Below are 17,719 nucleotides of genomic sequence, written 5' to 3'. Positions count from 1 at the left end.
CCACTCCTGAGAGCCTGCCAGGGTAAGAGGGCTTTGGCCTCCAACCCTCCTCCTCAGACTTCTCTGGCCCTGGTCTGTCCAGAGGGCCCCTCTCCCTTAGAGTAGGCACAGCCTTGTGCCTCCTCCACAGGCTTCGGTGACCTTCTGTGGGAGGGAGACTTCACCCTGCTGCTGTTCACCAGCCTTTTTAATTTCCTTTGCTGGCCTCGGGCTGAGCCTGCCATTAACTTCTGTGAAGTCATTTATTTAGCTAGGCATGGGGTCCAGCACAGGTGGGAGGTTCTCAGTTGCATCCACCCCTGCTGCTACATCCCCTCTGCCATCCCTCACCCCACCCCACGCGACAGCCCCGGGCTCTGTGCTGTGTAACCTGAGGAAAGGGATTCAACTCTCTGAGTTTCCCTTCATGGCCATCAACAGACGGCTTTGGACTTGAGACGGTGTGTATGTGTACAGTCCGGTCAGGGTGCCGACAGGAAACAGATGGTTCCCCCAAACTGCTCTTAGGAAAACAAGTTTAATAAAGAGGTTGTCGACTGGAGGGTAGGATGCCGCGATGTGTCAGGAAGGTGATCGACAGTGGGGACCAGGAACCGCACCGCCCTCCCTTCGTGATGACCTGGATGGGGAGCAGGAGAGGGCTAAGGGCGCAACCGTGCAGGGATGGACTTGGACAAGGCTCCTTCCTTTCTGGGGGAGCTTGGACGCTGCCTTCTCTCAGAGCCCCTGCGCCTCTTCCCTCTGGAAAAAGGGTGTGGAAACCCATCCCTCACGGTCTCCCCATTCTTTCTGATATTCCAGTGCAGTTTGAGCGTGGGTGAGAACTGCCCCGGGCTGGTGAACATTTCTAACCTGCGTCATGTGAAGTGAATCTGAGGGAGGGGCCGAGAATTGAGCTGAGCGTCTGTGGTTCCCAGGGTCTCTTACCTGGCCCAGATCTTTGTCCCCAAAGACCCCAGGATGGCCCCATCTGGCCCCATCCCCACAGCTCCATCTCTCCATGCCTTGCACTCGGATCAGACTGATGAGGCAGAGAGGCTCTTCCCGCCTGGCAGTGATTTCAGGGCGGTCTTCTGGTCCCTGTCGTTTCCCAGGATGCTCTAGTCTATGCTATGCTGAGTAGCTCAGCTCAGCAGTTCTGGATGGATGGATGAGTTCAGCTCCAAGGAAGAGGCGTGAGCAGAGGTGGACGGCAGGGAGCGGTCCCTCTGTGGATGCCTCGGGGAAGCTGGGAAAGCCCAAGTGGGACAACGGTGTCAGATCTTACGCCCCACAGACATCAGTACTGGCCTACCCTGGGGAGGAGTGGGGCCTGGAAAGAGGAGGCTGCTCAGGGGCTGAGTGGCTCATTGGTTTGGGCCAAGGTACAGAGAAGGACATGGATCCTGATGCTGCTGAGGGCGGTGCTTTCATTTGCTTGAGCTACGGTAACAAAATGCCACAGACAGATTGACTTACAAAGCAGAAATGTGCTGTCTGGAAGTTCTGGAGGCTGTGAAGGAAGGACAGAGTCTGGGCCTCTCTTCTTGGCTTCTAGATGCCGTCTTCTCTCCGAACCATCCATCCTCTGTCCCTGTTCCCCTCTTCATAGGTGGCCGCTGCTCATATTAGATTGGAGGCCACCCCAATGACCTAATTGTGAAGACTTTCTTTTCAAGTATCATATTCTGAGTTAGTAGGGGGCAATGTTTTAAAATAACCAGGCTGGGGGAAAGGGGACACAACCCAGCACAAAGCCAGCCGGGGAGGTGACCTGTCCCAGCAAGAGAGTTTTGGGGTGCCAGAGAAATATCGGGGGAAGGGGCGGAAGGAGATGAGCATTCTAGGAAACGGAGTGGGGGCAGGTCTGAGGGCGCCCACTACAGAACTTAACCAAGGCAGGTCCTTTGCCTGCCCCCCTTCCTCCACCCCAGCCCCGAGAGAAAGCTGGGGACCTGCCACACGTCCTGAGGAGGCTCATGGCTTCCTTTGGGGACACAGAGCAGATGGGGCCTGGTGTCTCCACACACAGGCAGGCAGCAGAGCTACTGCGTCAGAGCAGGCCTGGGCATGGGGGGGGGGTTGAGGGGGACGGGAACGGGGGGGGGGGGGGAGAGCGAGGCAGATGGCCGCCTCCGAAAAGCAGGAGGACATTGGCAGCAGAACCCGCTCAAGACAGAGCAGCCACTGCCGAGGACTGGAGCCCCACACTGGGGAGTGTCAGCCAGTTAGCAGAGTCCCTCCGCTGTCCCAGGCTAGATCAGCTGGACAGGACTCAGAAGACATCAGCCTAGTAGAACCACACTCAACGCAGGGTCAGCAAGCTACTGCCCAGCCGCCAAACCCAGCCCTCTGCTGGCTTTCATATCTTATTCATTTACTCTTCTTACATTATTTATCGTGTTTATGCACGCAGAGGTCAGAGGACAACTCGTGAAAGTCCATCCTCTCCTTCCACCATGTGGGACCCCTGGGATCGAACTCAGATGGCCAGGCTTGGCAGCAAGCACCTTTCCCCGCTCAGCCATCTCGCTGGCCCAGTATTTCATTTTATCTCTGCTTCAGTCTTTATTATTTCCTTCCCTCTGTTGCCTTGGGTTTATTTCTTCCTGTTTGCTGATTCCTAAGGAGTGAAGGTAAGATGCGGTTGAGGCCTTCCTCCTTCCAACATCGCGGTTTCCCGCGCTACTTTCCCTCAGTGCTATTCTCCCGCGCGCGTCTAGTAGGCCTCACATCCAGTGGGCCTCACATCTAGTAGGTCTCATGACTAGTAGGCCTCACATCTCAGGGGCCTCAGCACATCCGGTTTGTTCGAATTTATCTCGAGATGTCTTCTAATGTCTCCTGGGACTTCTTTGGCAGACGGGCTGTTTCATGTCTGCACACTTGTGGACTGCCCTGTCTGCCCCTCTGCTTTTGACTTCCCGTTTCCTTCCACAGGGCTCACAAGAGATTTGGCTGGAGGTGTATACTCAGTGGGAGAGTGCTTGCCTAGCCTGTGGGGAGGCCCTGGGTTCAAACTGCAATGTCACATCTGTAAAGCGGGGTGATTCCATGGGCCTTGCAGAGAGAGGGGTTCAGGCTGAGAACAGCTCCTGGGGAAGCCCAGCTGCTGGAGCTGGTCATAGAGCTGGTCATCGTTCACAGGGCCGGCCCTGACCCCGGTGGATGGGCTGTGGCTGCCACGCTGCCCCTGAGCACTTAGTGATGTGTGGCAATGCTCTGTCCTGTGTGCAGCTCCAGGAAGCAGGCGACAGGAAGAGGCAGGGCTGCAGAGGCTGCAGGTACCTCAGGCTGGTGTGTGATGAGCGGAAAGAAGACAGAATGGAGACTCACTGGGTTGGGGCGTCCAGGATTTGGCTTCCTTCGTGTGTGTGTGTGTGTGTGTGTGTGTGTGTGTGTGTGTGTGTGTGTGTGTGTGTATGTATGTGTGTGTGTGTTGTATATATATATATATATTAGAGGTCTTGTGATGAATTTCTGGGATAGGCCTTTGAATCACCTTTTGACCTCACACTCAAGGTGGGGAGCAAGTCCAGGGAAGTCTGAGGGCAGCGTTCAAGCCCCAGAGGTCACTACTGTTCCTGAGGTCAGCTGTTCACTCCCGAAATGACCTTGCATGTGTCCTGGAGTCACTCAACAGTGCATGGCAGGGATCGAGTGCAGTGAGGACAGGCCACAGCCTGTGACGGGGACCCAAACTGGGATTCCATCTTCATCTGTTCCCTCCCTCCCTGACCCGTAGACTCTCCGGAGCCTCTCTTTCCCAAAGCTCACTCACCAATCTGCTGGATCCCGTGCAAGGATTTGAACCCAGGTTTCCAGGATCCCATAATTGACTGTCCCCATGCCACCCCCACCCCCCAATTCCTTTATCTTCGAACTCACTCACCATGCAGCCAAGGGACCTTTTATTGAACACCTAATATACAATGTGGGTAAGGCAAAGGGCAAGGCAGAGGGACTTGTATTCTGGAGAGGAGATGCAGCTAGGACACCACAGGAATCAGAGCAGGAACGGCGGTGAGTCCTTTGAAGGATCCGTCTTGGAGGTGGGACAAGAACAGTTGGGGGAACTGTGGGCAGGGGAGGCCATTCTGTGTGATGAAGAGGTGATAAACCTCCCTGCCAATGAAGTGAAATGGGCAGCGTGTAGCTGTCAGTCACAGATCTGCCTGAGACCAAGAGGCCGTGGAAGGAAAAGGGGCAGGGGGCTACCCACACACCCCAGACAGCCTGCGGACACGCTGGGGGTACAGCACGAGCCCTGGGGTGCAGCACCCCGTCCGATCAGTCTCTCCCACCCCTGTGTGTCCTGCAGGTGAAGCAGATCATGGAGGAGGCCGTTACCCGAAAGTTTGTCCACGAGGACAGCAGCCACATCATCTCCTTCTGTGGTGAGTGGTGGCCTCCGTGGCGGAGGCAGTGGGGAGCAGCTTCCTGGCTGGGCTGCGGCGGGGGAGGCTCACCTGTGAGCCAGCTCTTGCCTGCGTCATGTTGAGCTTTGTGACTCTGAAGTTATTTTGGGATCCCAAAGACACTCTGCAGGAGGAAGTGGATTTGGAAATGCAGAATTGTGGGAGAAAGGGTAGAGGACGCCTCCTGTGTCCCTGTGGCGGGGCCCAGCGGGGCTTGCTCTGCACTGACTCATCCCCTTAGAGGCACAAGGGATGGCCTCAGTCATCTCTGCCTCTGCCCTGCAGTGTGGCTGGGTCAAGGATGGAGCAAATGGGGACTGTTTCAAAGGGGTGATGCGGGCTGGGGATGCAGTTCAGTTTGTAGAGTACTTGGGCCAAATGCACAAAGCCCTGGGTACCATCCCCAGCAACACATAATGCCAGCATAGTGGCACACACCTCTCACCCCAGCACTCCAGTGGTAGACAAAGGAGCATCAGAAGTTTAAGGGCATCCTCAGCTACATATTGGTTCTGGGCCAGCCTGGGCTACAGAAGACCCTGTAATAAATAATCAGGTGTGGGGGGTAAGCAGCCACGGAGGTGTCTTGAGACCCACATTTTAGCAGACTGAGCCTATAATATGGCTTGGGGTCTGAAGTGTGACTCAGACCCCTCTGTAAGCCATCCCCCGCACAGGAGGAGCCAGGTTCCCTGTGCCTGAGGTCACCTCCAGCTCACGGTGGGGTGGCTGTTTGGAAGCGAGAACTCCTGTCTTTCTCCTTGGAACGTTAGTAAGTGGGATGTCTCACCGGAAGCACACAGTGGGTTTCCCTCCTATGATCGTGGCCTTGTGAAGATACCTGAGCAAAGATATGTAGCCAGCCTGTCCACTTCCATCCGTATGGCTTGGGGGGCACCACCCGTGGGACTGACTACATGTGGTGCACGCTGGCATCCAGAACCTTACCACTTTGTAGCAGGCAGAAGACCTGAGTTCAAATCCCACCTCTGCCACTTCCTATTGAATGCCATGTCCTGGTTTGCTTCATATTGCTGTGATAAACACCAGGATCAAAAGCAACTTGGGGAGGGTGTATTTTAGCTTACACTTCTAGGTCACAATGCATCACAGAGGGAAGTCAGGACAGGAACCTGGAGGCAGGAGCTGATGCAGAGGCCATGGAGGGGTGCTGCTTACTGGCTTGTTCCTCATGGCTTGCTCAGCCTGCTTTCTTATAGACCACCAGCCCAGGCAGAACCAACTCATAGTAGGCTGAGCCCTCCCACACCTATAATTAATCAAGAAAATACTCTATGGACTTCCCTACAGACCAATCTGATGGGGGCATTTTCTCAATTGAGCTTATTCTTCCAAGAGGACTCTAGCCTGTGTCAAGTTGACAGCCATCAACCCAAAGAGTGACCTTGAGCAAGATCTCCTATTTATTTATCTTCCTTGGAGTGTGTGTGTGGTGTAGGCACGTGTTCACATGTGTTCATGTGTGTGAGCCAGAGATCAACATGGGGGACGTCATCCTTAGCTGCTCTCCACCTGATGGCTTTTGAGATAGAGTCTCTGGCTGAGCCCAAACCTCATCGTTTGGGATCAACGGTCAGGCTAGCAAGGACCTCATGTGGAAAGTAGAGTGTGTCGATTTAAACACATGCACACACTTGTCTATGTGTAGATTGGAAAACTTTATTTACATAAAAGTATTTTGTAATTTATATGCTTATGACAGCTTTTAATTTTTTTATTCTGGATGTTTCTATCTGAGGATAAAATGACACGTTAAGACTTGAGACCCAGCTGTCAGTTAAGCTACAGAGGAAGAGAAATGCGGTTAAAGAATCTCGTGGCCAGCCAGGCCTGGTGGTACAGGTCTGTCGTCTCAGCACTCAGGAGGCAGCGATGAGAAGGTCCAAAAGTTCAGGGCCAGTCTGGGCAACTTAGACCCTGTGTCTTGCTTTTCTTTTGATGTGATAAAATACCATGACCAAGGCAACTCAGAGAAGAAATCGCTTAACAGGGACTTAGCATTTCAGAGGGTGAGTCTGTAACCATCGTGGTGGGGAGCATGGCAGCGGGTAGGCATGGCTCTGGATCAGCAGCTGAAAGCTCACGTCTGTCTGACCCACAAATACTAGGTAGAGAGAGAGCTGACAGGGAATGCCGTGGGCTTTTGAAACCTCGAAGCTTGCCCGGAATGGCACACCTCCTCCCACAAGGCCACACCTCCCAATCCTTCCCAAATTGTTCCACCAACTGGGGACCAAACATTCAAACATATGAGCCTATAAGGGCCGTTCTCACTCAAACTACCCGCTCTGTCTCAAAACAGAATTGGAAAGGGCTGGAGCTACAGCCCTCTAGTAGGGCACTTGCCTGGCATGCAGCAGGCCCTGGCTCCATCCCCAGTCCCTTGCACCCAGTCTTAGCACTCAGGAGACAGGGACAGAAACAGCGGATCACTGTGAGATTAAGCACCAGCCTGGTCTACATAAAGAGTTTCCAGCCAGCTATAGCTACATAGAGAGACCTTGACTTCAAAATAATAATAATTATCTATCAGACCCAAGTTTTTTTTGGGGGGTGGGAGAAATTGAAAGGCATTAAATATGGTGTAAAGGACTCTAGGAGTATTTTTAAATTCTCTATCCCTTGGGGACCATTGTCAGAAAGACATGAGCAGGCACATGCAAAGCCTGGGAGCTGATCAGCCAATCCGGGAGGACCACATGGGTCAGCTAAAAGCCAGATTTTACGGAAGCCCCGGGGGAGCCCTGCCCAGAATGCCCCTCTGCATGGGCAGATCATGCTCTGTCAGGTATTCCTTCCAAATGAAGTAAGTGCCTGCGACATGAAATGAAGGAGTCCGTGACAAAAACAAGCGCCTGGTGTCTCTGCGTATGCTCATGCTTTGCCGAGCGCCAGCTGGCTCACTGTTTCAGGGTGTGCTCACCAGAGTTCTCACCACACACTTTTGTTACAAGTCCAGGGCAAGGTCAGTCCTAACAGTTGTGCACCAGCTGGCAGACCCTTAATAAGGGGGCGGTCTTACTGTATACTCACTTTCCAGTGAGCATTGAGTATGTACCTAATGCATACCAGTGGGAAATAGAAAGAGGGTTGAAGGTTCCCAGAAATGCCAGGAGTAGGTCATGGGTCACCGGAATGGCCGGCACAGAGCCATATTCCAGAAGAGCTCACCTAAGTCCAGAGCGGGGCAGCCATTGGCCTGAGCTCCCACAGCAAGTTAGCAGCAGAGTCCAGAGTACAGTCCAGGTGTCCTGTCCTGAAGGAGAGCCAGGCAGAGTGCCCAGGGGAAACGGAAGTGGGAGGCCAAGGCCAGCGCTGCTCCTTTTCAGCTGCCTTTGTGCAGTGAGTGACATACACACGCACCTTGACCTCAGGCTTGGGTTCGAATCCTGTCCCTGTACTTTGTCCCTGATTCAGTTTTCCTCTCTGAGCCAGTGTCTGCACTTGAAAAGTGGAAGCAGTTTTCTACTTGGCCATGAGAGAGATTCGACAAGTTGTATGAGTTAACGATGATGTGGTCACAGTGATGACGGTGGTGGGAATGATGGTGGTGGTGGTGGTGGTGATAATGATAGATGATGATAGTGGTGGTGGTGATGATGGTGATAGATGATGTTGGTGATGGGTGATGTTGGTGGTGGTTGATGATGGTGGTGATGATGGTGGTGATGGATGATGATGATGATGGTGGATGATGGTGGTGATGGATGATGGTGGTGATGGATGATGGTGGTGGATGATGATGATGATGGTGGATGATGGTGGTGATGGATGATGATGGTAGTGATGGATGATGGTGGTGGATGATGATAGTGGTGATGGATGATGGTGGTGGATGATGATAGTGGATGATGGTGGTGGTGATGGATGATGATGGTGGTGGTGGATGATGATGATGGATGATGGTGGTGGTGATGGATGATGGTGGTGGATGATGATGATGATGGATGATGATGATGGTGATAGATGATGGTGGTAGATGATGATGGTGGTGATGGATGATGATGGTGGATGATGGTGGTGATGGATGGATGATGGTGATGGATGATAGTGGTGATGGATGATGATGGTGGTGGATGATGATGGTGGTGGATGATGATGGTGGTGGATGATGATGTTGGTGGATGATGATGGTGGTGGATGATGATGGTGGTGGATGATGATGGTGGATGATGATGGTGGATGATGGTGGTGGATAATGATGGTGGATGATGATGGTGGTGGATGATGATGATGGTGGATGATGATGGTGGATGATGATGGTGGTGGATGATGATGATGGTGGATGATGATGATGGTAGTGGTGATGGATGATGGTGGTGGATGATAGTGGTAGTGGTGATGATGGCAATGAGGATGGTGATGGTAATTATTGTCTTGGGATTAAACACCATAACCAAAAGCAACTTTGGAAGTTTTGCTTATACTTCCAGGTCACACTCCATCACAGAGGTTAGTCAGGGTAGAACATCAAGTAAGACAGGAATCCCGAGGCAGGAGCTGATGCAGAGGCCATGGAGAGGTGCTGCTTATTGGCTTGTTCCTCATGGCTTGCTCAGCCTGCTTTCTTATAGAACCCAGGACCACCAGCCCAGGGATGGCATTATCCACAGTGGTCTGGGCCCTCCCCCACCAATCACTAATTAAGAAAATGCCCTACAGCCGGATCTTATGGAGACATGTTCTCAGTTGAGGTTCCCTCTTGTCAGATGACTCTAGCTTGTGCCAAGCTGACATAAAATCTAGCCAGGACAATGGTGATAAATAACGATGATGACAATAGTGAGGATGGTGATGGTGGTGATGATGATGGTGGTGATGGTGGTGATGGTGGTGGTGGTGGTGAGGATGAAGACAATAATGACAATGGCCACAGCTGATGGACATGATGATGGTGAGGATGACTATGATGTCAATGACGGTGATGTGTTTCTTTAACTCATGTGAGGTTCGTTGGTGCCTCCCTTCTCGGCAGCAATGGCAGCTAGACTCATAACAGAGCTCTCCGTGTGGGCTCTAAGAATGTCCTGTGCACTGTGTCAGACGTCCTGACAGCATCCTGATAGACCACTGCTCCTCACACCCTCCCTTTAAGGGGAGGCAAAGGCAGAAAGAGAGGAAGTCATTCCCCACAGTCACACAGCAGGCTGCTGGCTGACAGAGGATGTGAGCAGAGATGGCCGGCCGACCTTGGTCCTAGCGTGCGTTAACCACGAACCTCTCTTGACTTCTTCGGTGTGCCTGGCAAGTGGGCATGGATGCATTTCCTCTGTGGTGTTAAGTCGTTCATGGTGCTGGGGAGTGTGGACCAGAGACAAGACAGAGCTCCCGACCACGGTGTCCCCTACAGCTGCAGTGGAGGCCTGTGTGCTGCACGGGCTGAGGCGGAGGGCTGCCGGCTTCCTGCGGAGCAACAAGATCGCGGCGCTCTTCATGAAGGTGGGCAAAGGCTTCCCTCCAGCCGAGGAGCTGAGCCGCAAGGTGCAGGATCTGGAGCAACTCATCGAGAGCGCGTGAGTGTGGCGTTGGGGGGCGTCCGCGGGGACAGCCCTGGAGGGCAGTGAGCATTGCCCCTTAGCTTGGTGAGAGCCCACACTTCCTGTCTGTCCATCTGTCTGTCTGTCTGTCTGTCTCTCTCTCTCTGCTTTCTTTTCTGATCTTCAGACCCACCAGTCTTTCACACCCCAGGGCCTTGGCACATGCTCAACCTCTTCAGTCTGAGCTGAGCTGATCCTGTGACCGGTTCTTGTCATCGGTTCCCCCCCAGCTCTGGAAACCCCGCCCACTTTCATCTTCTCTGTCCCATTGCCCTGTTTATTCCGCTCACGATTGTCTTTCTGTCTGTAATTACTCACTGTTCACTGTTGTCTAGTGACCTGAGGATACGAGAACAGGCCACCACATCTACCTACATCCCCAGCCCCTAGGCTGTGTCTAGCTCCTGGCCCATCCCACAAGATGACTGTTGAGAGATTCAGTGCCAACTGGGAACCATGCCCTGTTTTGTGTGTGTGTGTGTGTGTGTGTGTGTGTGTGTGTGTGTGTGTGTGTGATGTGTAGGACCATGGACATGTTCTCATGAATGTGGGGGTGTGTGTGTCATGGGTGGAGACCAGAGGATGACATAAATGTTCTTCCTAACCACTCTTCACCTTGTCCACTGAGGTTCTCACACTTGAACTCAGAGCCAGATGTGCTGGACCATGGAGCAGTGGGATGGTGGTGGGGTGAGGCCATGGGACCCTCAGGGCCATAGTACACAGCTACCTTCCCAAGGGCAGCGGGGTGTCTTTGAAGGAGCCATAGATCTAAGCCTCCATGGCCAGCATTTCTTTCTAGGAGGGGGCGGGAGAGGAAAGAGAGGGAAGGAGAAGAGGAGACTGCAGGAGAGGAGGGAGGACAGAGAGGCTGGCATCTGATGGCAGAGCTGGCAGTGTTCCACTCAACCTTGGCCACTCTCTGCCTGATGTTTTCACTCTCCTCCACCCCTACCCTCACCCTACATCTCTACCCTCACCCCCCACCCTTACCCTCACCCCCACCCTCTACCCCCCACCCCCACACTCACCCCCCCCCCCACCCTCTACCTGTGATGATATATTGTGTACCCTAATAAACTTGCCTGAGGATCCGAGGACAGAGCCAGGCATTTGGTGGCACACACCTTTAATCTCAGCACTTGGGATCCTTTGCTTGGGAAGCACACACACCTTTAATCCCAGGAAGTAATACGGCAGGGCAGAGAAAGGTATAGAAGGCATGAGAAAACAGGAACTCACTCTCTATATAGGCTGAGGATTTCATAGAGGTAAGAACTAGTGGCTGGCTGTTCTGGTTCTGATCCTCAGACAAGTTCATTAGGGTACACAATGTATCACCACATCTACCCCCACCCACCCCCACTTACCCGGAGTGAGGAGATTCTGTGGATTCCCTCTCTCCTGAGTGTGTTCTCTCCTCCTGCTGGTCTCAAAGGCGAAACCAGATCCAGGGCCTGCAGGAGAATGTGCGGAAGCTGCCGAAGCTGCCCAACCTGTCCCCGCTGGCAATCAAACACCTGTGGATCCGCACCGCCCTTTTTGAGAGGGTCCTGGACAAAATAGTCCACTATCTGGTGGAAAACAGCAGGTGAGAGCCGCCCGCCTTGCTCTGTCGCCACCTGATGGCCATTCTGGGAACTGTGTCCTCGAGAATAAACATGGCTTTTCTGAAGTTTGAAAAAAAACGCTTGCCGGGCCGTGGTGGCGCACGCCTTTAATCCCAGCACTCAGGAGGCAGAGCCAGGCGGATCTCTGTGAGTTTGAGGCCAGCCTGGACTACCAAGTGAGATCCAGGAAAGGAGCAAAGCTACACAGAGAAACCCTGTCTCGAAAAACCAAAAAAAAAAAAAGATAAAAGAAAAGAAAAAAATGCTTAACTGGATGTTTGACCCTGAAGTAGCGTAGCTTGAAAGCTGGGGAGGATTCAGGTGTTGAATAGCCACGTGTAAACAGGGGCTTTGCATTTAGGGCGAGATGGAGGGGTCGTGGATTCCATCCTTTTGTGGTTTCCTCCACTTGGTTGCTGACGGCAGGACACTCTACGTCTCTGTGCCTTAATGGTCTCTCCAGCTAAGAAGCATGGAGTGGTTCACAGAGAAGATGCAGAAAAGAACTTAGTGGGCCACAGTATGTCAAAAATACACAGTGACTCTAGACACTTCCTCCCCTGGCTCAGATTAATGTGGTGGAAAGGTTTTACGGTGTGGGACGTCTTCCTCAGCACCCATCCTGAGATAACTGTAGTTACTGATTGTTGTGAGCCACCATGTGGGTGCTGGTAATCGAACCCAGGGCCTCTACAAGAGAGTACTGAATGGTGGAGCCATCCCTCCAGCCCCATCTAAGTTTTGCAGCTCCTTATTAATATTTATGTGTCAGGTGAGTTTTCAAGGAACCGGAAGTCATTCCACTGTTCTCTCTCACAGAGAGGTGCATCCCCTTCAGCAAAGAGACTGTATTGATGACATCACACATTTATCAGGGTCAGATTTCAGAGCTTTGGGCCTTGGTGTTGACATTTGTTTTGACTATCAGGGTAGGACAGCCTGTTAGCACAGCCTTTGAGTCGACACCAGCTAGGCTGTGTTGTGTTGCCTTGGTAACAAAGGGACAGCATCACCTGGGAGCCTGACTCCTTTGTTCTCCTTAAGTCCTTGGGGCTGTGTAGTGAGCAGGAGCCCATGAGCTCCAGGCCAGATGCCTTTCAATTGTTTTGCTCAACCTATGAGATACAGTTGCTATCCCCTTTGCAGCTAAGGCTCTGAGCTGGGCTCCTAGGGTGTGGAACCTAGTCCACCCACGTGCGCCCTCTCCTGGTCCCCATGCAGACCCGCATGTCCTTCCCTCCCCCTAGTAAATACTATGAGAAGGAGGCTCTCTTGATGGACCCTGTGGATGGCCCCATCCTTGCCTCTCTGTTGGGTAAGTCGGCTCTCTGCTGCATCTGGTCCTTTGCTCTTGGGCCTCAGGGGTCTGTCTCTTGCTCCGATGTCTTCGTACTGGACTCTGGGGCATGCTCACTGCCTGGGAGGAAAGGGAATGGGCCGAGGCAGTTGGGTGGGAGCACTTTTGGGGACTCCAGGTTCCCAGCCCTGTGTGCTCCACAGTGGGGCCCTGTGCCCTGGAGTATACCAAGATGAAGACTGCTGACCACTTCTGGACCGACCCCTCGGCCGATGAACTGGTCCAGAGACACCGAATCCACAGCTCACATCTGAGACAGGACTCACCCACCAAGCGGCCCGCACTCTGTGTGAGATGAGTGGGCAGTGGGAGGGCCTTGGACAGGGTCTGGACGTGGCCTGGGGACAGGGAACAAGGTGGGAGTCCTGAAGGTCCCACTCACAGACTCATGCCTCTCCCTCCTCTCCTGACACCAGATCCAGAAGAGGCATTCCAGTGGCAGCATGGACGACCGACCATCCATCTCTGCCCGGGACTACGTAGAGTCCCTGCATCAGAACTCTAGGGCCACCCTGCTCTACGGCAAGAACAATGTTCTGGTTCAGCCAGTGAGTTTGGGGTGGGCCTAGATCATGCTCTGAGGGTTTGGCTACAGGTTATAGGGGCAGGGGAGGTCCCTCTAACTCCAGGTTGCTTATCCATTTACCTATTAATTTATCTACCCACCTACCCATCTGTTCATTCATATATTTACCAACAACTCCATCTATACATCCATTCAACTACCAATATAACAATCCACTAATCCATCCTCCATGTGTGTGTGTTGTTTCATCTACCCAGCAATATCTTCATCCACCCACCCACCCACCCACCCACTCAAAAATCTCTATTCCTCCATTTGCCAATACCCACCTACCTACGTAATGTATACATAAATTTGCTTGTCCACCCATCTGTCCATGCATCGTTCAGCCTCTTGCTGGTTCATTCATCCATTTGTCAATTCGTCTGCCAATAAAAAAAAAAAATTCCTCCATTCTCTCCCCTGTATATCGGTTCCTACATCCATCTGGCTGTGTGTCCATCCATAGTCATCTATCTACACACACACACACACACACACACACACACACACACACACACACACACACCTATGCATCCATACATCTATATGTAAGCGTGAATGGCAATACCTCTAGCTAGCTGCCCTTCCAGTCAGCTCTTCCATTCTCTACACCTCCCCCCAACCATTTGTTAATCTTTCTCCCCATCCACCGGGTTGTCCACGTCTTCTCCCGTCTACCCTCACATCCCTGTCCACCAGGCCGTCTGCCTGGCTGCTCACTCTTGCTGTCGCTCAGGAAACAGCATGGTACTGAGAAGGTGGTCCAGTGCTCGCTGTGAAGTGCCCCGAGCTGCACTAACTGTAGGGATGGATTGAAGCCCGCACAAGGAGCCGGATTATGATTTGCTCTCACACCACATGCTACAATGAGTTGGTTACCTTCTTCTCTCCAACAGCTGCCTGGGCACAAGGGCAGAGCATGAAGCACGAGCAGCAGGCCCTACCCTGAGGGCTGTGTCCTTTGCCGTCCTGTCCTCAGGGTCATTGGGTCACAGTCAGTGTGGTGGTTGGGCTCTGCTGGAAGAAAGCAGGGAGAGGCCCCCAGGTCTGTGATCGCAGCCTCAACCACTGGGTGACCCTGAGCAGGTCATTCTGTCATGTCTGTATCATGGCGGGTGCAAGGCCCATGTTTCTCAGGTTTAGGAAGTCAGGAGTTTAAGATGCAGCTGCTTTTCAAATGACCAACAAGAAGCTTTGAATGTTAAGGACTGGGGTGCCGTTCAGGGGTAGAGGGCTAAGAGTGCCCCAGGTGCCATCCACAGCAGAGAGAGAGAGAGAGAGAGAGAGAGAGAGAGAGAGAGAGAGAGAGAGAGAGAATATGAGTCATCAAGATATTGAAACACAGCCGTGCTAGGCTCTGGTGGCAGAGACAAGTGGTTGCCATGAACCATACACGGCTCACAAAATCCAAAGCATTTCCTATCAGTCTCCCTTGACGCAGAAAGGTTGGTGACTTCTGACCCATCGGTTCCAGTAAGCACAGAGTGTCCATTGCATCTCCGATGACGGTCTGAAAGCCCACGGAGCATGGCATCCCTGCTTTCCAAGGGGACCTGGGACTGGGTGACCTGGGGAGATGACTGTCACTCTGTTCTTAAACCCACATCACAATAGCTTTGCCATTCAAAGCTGAATCACCGGCTCCTCTGTCGGGAGACATTTCAAACGTACTCACATGTCCTCCCTACAAAATAACAGCCCTGCCAGGCTCAACCGTGGGGATGATTGGCAGTGATCACAGCCTGCGTGTGACTATGTAGCGATAGCCACTTCACAGCTGTGAGATGCTGCGGGCGGTCAGACGTGCCCCGATTCAGGGATGGATAGGACTGCAACTCGGGAGTGAGCAGGGTCTTCTTCCCAGAGGAGAGATGGGAGCATTTTCTTGCCCACCCACTAACTTAGAATGATGAGAAGTGGGTGAGAGGTCCCATAGCAGATTCTGGGCAGGGTAGAAGCACAGTGGGGGTGCTTGGAGAGAGGTTTTCTGGGTAATATCTATGGGATGGGGTGCACGGGCACATGCCCTCTCTTTACCCCCTAAGATTGGCCTAGATACAGGCCTCATTTTGAAAGGGGTGATGTTAGGGTGGCAGGCTGGGTCCAAAGAAACGTTGGGATAGAGACAGCCTCCGGAGGGAGAGAGAGGGGGGGTACTGGTGCTGGGGTGAGCAGCGTTCGCAGCTGGACTCTGCCAAGTTCACCCTGGACGGTAGGCTGCAGGTGGCTTTGCTCAACATGGCACCGGGAGGGATGCTGAGGGGCTCTTCCAAGTGGTTGCAGCAAACAGCCCAGCCCTTTGGTTCTGCATCTGCGTCCCTGAGTCAGGCAGGCCTCAGGCCCCTGTCCACTGGAGTCCAGCAACATGGCCAGGCCTGAGTTCTCCTCTCTCTGCAGAGGGATGATATGGAGGCTGTGCCCGGGTACCTGTCTCTGCACCAGACAGCTGATGTCATGACTTTGAAGTGGACACCCAACCAGCTGATGAACGGGTCTGTTGGAGACCTGGACTACGAGAAGAGGTAAGAGAACTTCAACTGAGTCCCCCCTGCTCTCCTAGACACGAGGATGCCCTCTTCTCAGGGGCGGATGGTCCCGCCGGCCAGTCTACCTGGTTGTCATGGTTCCCTAGCCCAGCCTCCCCGCTGCTGAGGCCTCAGAAGGAACAGCAGCCTTGGGACCACCTGGAGACAGTGGCAGAGCCTCAGGGGTAGGCCATGGCTGGCCGCTCACATCCATAAGTCTACTCTCCAGGGCCAGCGAGAGGGCTTGGCAGCCAGCAAAGGCGCCTTCCACCAAGCCTGACAACTTGAGTTCCATCCCTGGGACCCACCTGGTGGAAGAAGAGAAGTGACCTCTGACCTTCACTCATTCATCATGGCGTGCACTCCCCCACATTGATTGATTGATTGATTGATTTTCAAAGATGCAATTCATAAATGTGCTCCCCAGACCTATCCAAGTGTAAGGCGAGCAAATGTAGACACCGCAAATGACACCTCAACCAAGCTGTGAAGACACATCAGACTGCATCAGGAACTGCCCACCGTGCCCCTCCCCACCCCAAGCCAGGTGACCTTGAGCAGCCACCTCCACACCCCCCAGCCTCAGTCTCCTCATCTGTACTGAAGAGCGTGCACACACGCGCACACACACACACACACACACACACACGGTGAGGACCGATACACAGAAAGGGCACTGTGGTTGTTGACCACCGTCAAGGATGTCCACTACCCTGACCCACTGGTGGCCCAGGGCAGGAAGGCATGTAATGATACTCTGCCCTGACTCCAGTTGAGAGGAACAGAAAGAGTGGAGAGAGACGGTCCACGGGCGGCGTCAGCCACCGGCTTGTCACCTGTGCTAGTCTGGGTCCTCCCAAGACCAGGGGCTGTGAGAGGATCTATGAAAAAGAGATTTCTCTGGGGGAAGGACCTGGGGTGGGGGTGGGGAGCTGAGAGAAGAAGCAGGAGTTGGAACAAAAAGACTCAGGCGCCTGTGCATGGTGACAAAGGAGAGGAAAAGGTCACATGGGAGGCGTGTCCACCAGACCATCTGGGGATCCTGGGCTAGAGGGGGCCGTCGGGGGGCCTCTTTCTTCCCAGGGATGAGTCTGGGCCATTCCCGGGTGCCCAGTTCTGGCCAGCAGCATGGCAGCATGGTAGAACCGTGATGGATCTGGCAGTGGCTTGCACTACCACTGAACTCTGCCCCCTGGTACGGAGTTCCTGAGTGGCTGCATTCCTAGGCTACCACAAAGCCCACTCTCCCAGGTGCCCCCTCCCATGGTGTTCTGATGGGGAAAATAATTGGTTTTAGAACGGTGGTGGGTTCTGAGCCAGAAGTACGTTAAGTCAGTACCCAGAGGGACCATGCCCCAAGCACTGTGTTCTGAGCTGACTGTGTGAGGGCCTCTGGGTTGGGTCCTTCAAATGAAGATTCTCAGAGAAACACTACAATGGGGATCTTATTAGAGCTTCCATTTTATAGATGGGGAAACTGAGGCTCAGATAAACCCTCAAGTCACACTACTGGCCCGTGTAAGGTCAGAGCTGGGAGTGGCTGTTCTAACTTCTGCCCCTGGTCACATGGTGGCCCGGAGGGAAGGTTCTGGGCCAGTATAGTTGCTTAACTTCCAGGCACGAAAACATCAACTCCAAGCTAACTGGAGCATTTGGTACAATGCTCCAGAGAACCCAGGGGCAGGAGTCCTCAGGCTGGACCCA

At 53.3% G+C, this 17,719-nt stretch overlaps 1 protein-coding gene across 2 annotated transcripts in view; it reads left to right on the top strand.

Moving 5' to 3' along the window:
- Sgsm1 (small G protein signaling modulator 1) overlaps positions 1 to 17,719 on the top strand; it is a 71,776-nt gene that overhangs the window by 15,265 nt on the left and 38,792 nt on the right. For both annotated transcript variants that reach the window (XM_052755013.1, XM_052755012.1), the window contains exons 3-9: positions 4,301 to 4,376; positions 9,769 to 9,931; positions 11,394 to 11,546; positions 12,813 to 12,880; positions 13,066 to 13,211; positions 13,339 to 13,470; positions 15,888 to 16,012. In XM_052755013.1, coding sequence (XP_052610973.1) covers positions 4,301 to 4,376; positions 9,769 to 9,931; positions 11,394 to 11,546; positions 12,813 to 12,880; positions 13,066 to 13,211; positions 13,339 to 13,470; positions 15,888 to 16,012 — 863 coding nt within the window. The remainder of the gene's footprint in view (positions 1 to 4,300; positions 4,377 to 9,768; positions 9,932 to 11,393; positions 11,547 to 12,812; positions 12,881 to 13,065; positions 13,212 to 13,338; positions 13,471 to 15,887; positions 16,013 to 17,719) is intronic.

Source organism: Peromyscus californicus, unplaced genomic scaffold (assembly GCF_007827085.1).
Source record: "Peromyscus californicus insignis strain IS unplaced genomic scaffold, ASM782708v3 Scaffold_2__1_contigs__length_46816999, whole genome shotgun sequence".
Lineage (NCBI taxonomy): Eukaryota > Metazoa > Chordata > Mammalia > Rodentia > Cricetidae > Peromyscus > Peromyscus californicus.
Note: the sequence above shows the minus strand (reverse complement) of the source record. Positions and strands in the feature narration are given on the sequence as shown.